Source organism: Crocuta crocuta, unplaced genomic scaffold (assembly GCF_008692635.1).
Source record: "Crocuta crocuta isolate KB4526 unplaced genomic scaffold, BGI_CrCroc_1.0 scaffold142, whole genome shotgun sequence".
NCBI lineage: Eukaryota > Metazoa > Chordata > Mammalia > Carnivora > Hyaenidae > Crocuta > Crocuta crocuta.
Window position 1 is genome coordinate 877,708 of NW_027528892.1, and position 4,622 is coordinate 882,329.

General features: G+C 58.4%; 1 protein-coding gene across 1 annotated transcript in view; it reads left to right on the plus strand.

Moving 5' to 3' along the window:
- The window catches only part of TTYH1 (tweety family member 1), a 16,207-nt gene extending 12,264 nt beyond the window's left edge, over positions 1–3,943 (plus strand). The window contains exons 10-13 of the mRNA XM_077756921.1: positions 40–151; positions 2,805–2,947; positions 3,317–3,362; positions 3,452–3,943. Of these exons, the coding sequence (XP_077613047.1) occupies positions 40–151; positions 2,805–2,947; positions 3,317–3,362; positions 3,452–3,490 (340 nt within the window). The 3' untranslated portion in view covers positions 3,491–3,943. The remainder of the gene's footprint in view (positions 1–39; positions 152–2,804; positions 2,948–3,316; positions 3,363–3,451) is intronic.
- The last annotated feature ends 679 nt before the right edge of the window (positions 3,944–4,622 follow it).

Here is a 4,622-nt window from a genome sequence, read left to right on the forward strand (position 1 = left end):
GCAGCCCGGGCCCGCGCAGCTTTAGGAGCGTGTGGGGTAACACTCCACTCCCGTGCAGGAACCTCTGCTGTCCTTGGAGGAGACGCTCAATATGACAGAAGGCAACTTCCACCAGTTGGTGGCTCTGCTGCACTGTCGCGGCCTGCACAAGGTGAGCCCTGTCCCCCTGTCCAAATTCTTCTTCCAGGGAACCCTCTGGTCTTTCTCCCACTGACCCCGAGAAATCCTTACGTTTATCTCTATTATTTATTTTCCCTGTAGCTCTTCTCTATCTACCTACCTACCTACCTACCACCTATCTATCGTCTATACTCCTCCTTCCCGCTAGCCCCACTCATCCCTCCCTCCCTGCCTTCCTCCTCGAGCCTGTGCAGCTTAGGGAATTCTGGAGCGAGACCTGCCTGGGTTCCAGTCCTAGCTCCTGACCTTAGACAAGTCACTACCTACTCTGTGCCTCAGTTTCCTCGCTTATGAAGCCGGGGCTGCAGGGGGTCAGTAGCTGTACAGCTCTCATGGGGGGGCGTGTGGTCTCACCGTACTGAGGCAGCAGGGGTGGGCAGGGCACCCTAGAGAACGAATGGCTGGTGTCCTACAAGCTCAGTCTACTTTGGGCTCTGCCGCAGCTGTGTGGCGCTGGCAGGTGAGCGTCCCTGAGTCTCGGGTTCCCGCCCCCGTCAAAGGAGGGAGAGGACACCTGCTTTCCTACGCAGGACCCTGTCCTTCCCCTGCACCGGGCTTTGCCGTGTGCGTGCGTCACAGGTGGCGGCTCCCTGAGCCCTCATTCGTCACGCGGCCCATCAGAAGGAAATGCTGTCATCGCCCCCATCTAACGGCCGTGGAAGATGGGGTGCAGAGGGCTGGGTGCCCCAGAGGCTTCTTTCCTTTCCCTCTGTGAGCCTCCACAGCCAGGCGGTCACCCAGCCTCATGCCCTCGCCTCCTCACCCCACCCCCATCTGCAGCTCAGGCCTCTTCTCCCCTGGAGGACACCTGCCTCCTCGGCCCTTGTGGTGTGTCCCCCCCACGGGCCCTCAACAGGGCTGCTAGACGTACCAAACCGCAAATAACCGCTTTACTGTTAGGTATGTCCTGTCCATGCTGGGAAGGCGCTGGTACTAAAAGCTTTTGCTGTCAGGCATCTGAAATTCAAATCTAAGTGGGCATCCTGCCTTTGTTCCGGAAACCCTATCAGGGATCTGAACTGGCCCTTGCTGTGATCACATCCCTTCCATGGGTCACACTGTCCCCAAAGCTTCGGAGGCCAGCATTCTGACAAGGGAGCCGTGGGGGTGGGGGGTGGCAATGAAGCAATGCTCAGAGTTGCTGGACACCTGAGCTGCAAAATCCTAGAAAGTAGCCCCGATTTTCCATTTAAGGGCAAACCGGGGCCCACAGATTTCTCCATGGTCCAGGCCAACACTGGGCTGGACTGCACTTCCCAAGGTTCATTGTGGACAGAGCAAAGGGAGGGAGGGAGGACGGTGGGTTAGAGTTTCCTCCTCCCCTGGTGCACCATGTGACCATTGGCCTCAGTTTCCCCTCTCTGGACTTTAGGGTCTCCACATATTAAAATCAGGATTGAGGGGCATCAGGGATAAAGTGCCAGGAGGGTGGTTCTGGAGCCTCACAGACCTGGCTCCAATCCCAGCTCTGCCCCTTGCAGGCTGTGTGACTCTGGCTAAGTGGCTTGTGCTCTCTGGGCTTTAAGTTTCTGCCACTGCAGGAGGCAGCAATGTGAGGACAGGTGCCTGATACAGTAAAAACGGAATGGCCCACTGCTCTGACAGGGCCCTCCCTTGGGTTACACTGACTCAGTACCGGCACCCCTGCCCCACACCCAGGGGCTCAAGCCAGAAACCTACGAGCATCCTTTTTGCTGTCTGTCCTTACCGCCCGTAGTCATTCCCCAGGCAAGTTCTGCTGAGACCCATGTGGACTCCGAGCACGGCTCACTCTGCCTGTGCTGTACCCTGCTCACCCCCTCACCTCCTGCCCATTTCCCCTGCCCCCTGCTTGTTCGCCATCCCCCATCTGTCCTCCCTGAAAGAGCTAGCAGCTGGGTGAGCCTCTCGCACACAATCCGATCAAGTTCTTTCTCGGCTAAAACCCTCCAGCGACTCTTCCTGCACGCGGATTAAAGTCCAGTTCCACACCTCACCTGCAGGGGGCCAGGCTGGTCCAGTCTCTGCCCTCACACCCCTCCTGCACAGGCCACAGCACCCCTCAGACAGCTCCGGGGCCCTCCTGCCTGGATCGGTCCCCGCTGCCGCTGCTGGGGCCCGGCACTGCCTTCTGGTCCCCTCTCGGCTTCCTGTGATCTGAAATGACCTCACCACGTGCCAGGTGCCATTCTGAGTCTGTGGCTCTTCTAAGCGTGGTTCTGAGCCAGAGATCCCGCCCCCAGGGGACATCTGGCAGTGCATGGAGACATGTCTGGGTTGTCACAACCGGGGAGGTGTGGGGTGCTACTGGCATCTATTGGGTAGAGCCTGGGCAGGCTGCCCAACACCCTCCAGTCCACAGGGCAGCCCCACGGCAGACGGGGGCTGAGCTGGGGTGGCGGCTGGGGGCACGCTGGAGAGGAGGCCACGATTTGGGTTTATACCTCCAGGCACAATAATCACTGTGCTTGGAGCACCTCCAGTGTGCTTGGACTGAGTCTAGATGACAGGGGAGGAAACTGAGGCACAGACAGGTTGGGTGACTTGTCCAGCAGGGCACAGGCAGGTGAACCGTCTGAATGGTGACACTGTGTGTGTGTGGGGGGGGGGCATTGCCTGCTGACGCCCTCCCCCGCCCACCCCAGGACTACGGCGCTGCCCTTCGGGGCCTGTGTGAGGATGCCCTGGAAGGCCTGCTCTTCCTGCTGCTCTTCTCCCTCCTGTCTGCGGGGGCCCTAGCCACCGCCCTCTGCAGCCTGCCCCGCGCCTGGGCCCTCTTCCCGCCCAGGTCAGGAGGGGAGGGGGTGATGTGGAGGGAGCAGTGGTGGGTGCTGGGCCCTGTTCCCACCCAGGTCAGGAGGGGAGGGGGTGACCTTGGGGGGAGCAGCAGTGGGGGCTGGGCCCTCTTCCCACTCAGGTCAGGAGGGGAGGTGACATTGGGGGGCAGTGGTGGGGGCTGGGCCCTCCTCCCACCCATGTCAGGAGGGGAGGGGGTGACATGGGGGGCAGCAGTGGGGGGCTGGGCCCTCTTCCCACCCACGTCAGGAGGGGAGTGAGGGCCTGGTCCTGGGAGCAGTGCTGGGGGTAGACCCTCTGGGCCACTGCTCATGCTGGGGAGCCTCCTGATGGTCCCCCATCCTGCCTCTCTGCCACTCAGTGATGACTATGACGACACAGATGATGATGACCCTTTCAACCCTCAGGTAGTGGACCTGCGAGTCTGGGGGAGGGGCTGGGGGCCTGCACCACAGGCCCAGACCCCCTTCTTGCCCCCTCCCCAATCTCCCTGCAGGAATCCAAACGCTTCGTGCAGTGGCAGTCATCTATCTGAGGCCCTCCTCCACGCCGGACTGAGCCCGTGACTCCCACCCCGGTGAGCTTCCAGAGGGCGACACCCTGGCTCCCGGAGCTGCCGCTGCTCTCCTATCCCTCACTCTGGGACTCTGGGCACCGGGGCGGCCCTGCCTTCTCCATCAGCCCATGTCTGCCTCTCCCTCTGGTTCCTTCCCTGGCGGCCGGAGAAGACCCCACTGACCCAGCCTCACTGGGCTCTCACCACTAACAGCACCTCTACCACATGCCCCTACTGAGGGGGCAGGCCGGGGTCTGGGGCTGGCAGGGAAGGGTGGCCAGCGAGACACACACCCTTCGCCCTGGCCACTAGGCCCACCCTTGCAGGGACACAAGAGCCTGGCCCCAGGGGGCTCAGGGCCGTGACCTCCACTTGCAGCACTAACTTGGGAATGGGTTGATTTGAAATAAAAGGGAAAACTTTATTTTACAAGCAGCTGGCTCCTTATTTCTCTCCTCCCTGATCTGGCCTCCTGGCTGGGGCCCAGGAGACCCCTTCATGACAGCCTCCTAGCTGACAGGCATTTCTGTTTCTGTCCAGGCTCTGGAGCAGTTCCAAAGGCATTGTTACTTTAAATAATGGTGATGATGATGATAACAACTTTTTCTGCGTGACTCTAAAAGCAGGATGCAGGTCTTGACCCAGGAAGAGACAGCTATCCCTGGACCAGAACAGACAACCCAGAAATAGATCTGAGTGTACGTATAGGACAGAAGACAGACGTCGTCAGAGTGAAGGGGCTGCTTGGTTTCAAAGATCTGTGGACACAGTGGCTCCCCATCTGGAAGAAAACATTCTACGTACAAGACAGGAAAAAATCTAAATGTAGACTAGGGAGGGGGCAGAAGTTTCAGAGAGTAGTAGGAGATTCTGTATCTGGTATACCTTGGTTGGAAGGGGAGGATTTTCAGCAAGATCCTCTAAAACTAGAAAAGAAAAGGTAATTTATTTGACAAATTGTGGAACTAAAAATATATGTATATGTGCTATAAAGCCAATTAGTAGTCTAGGAGAAACTCCTTTCAACACATATGGCAAAGAAATAGGTTATCATTACTACATAAATATAACCTACAGAGATTCCATAAACTAAGAAAAAGACAACTTGACT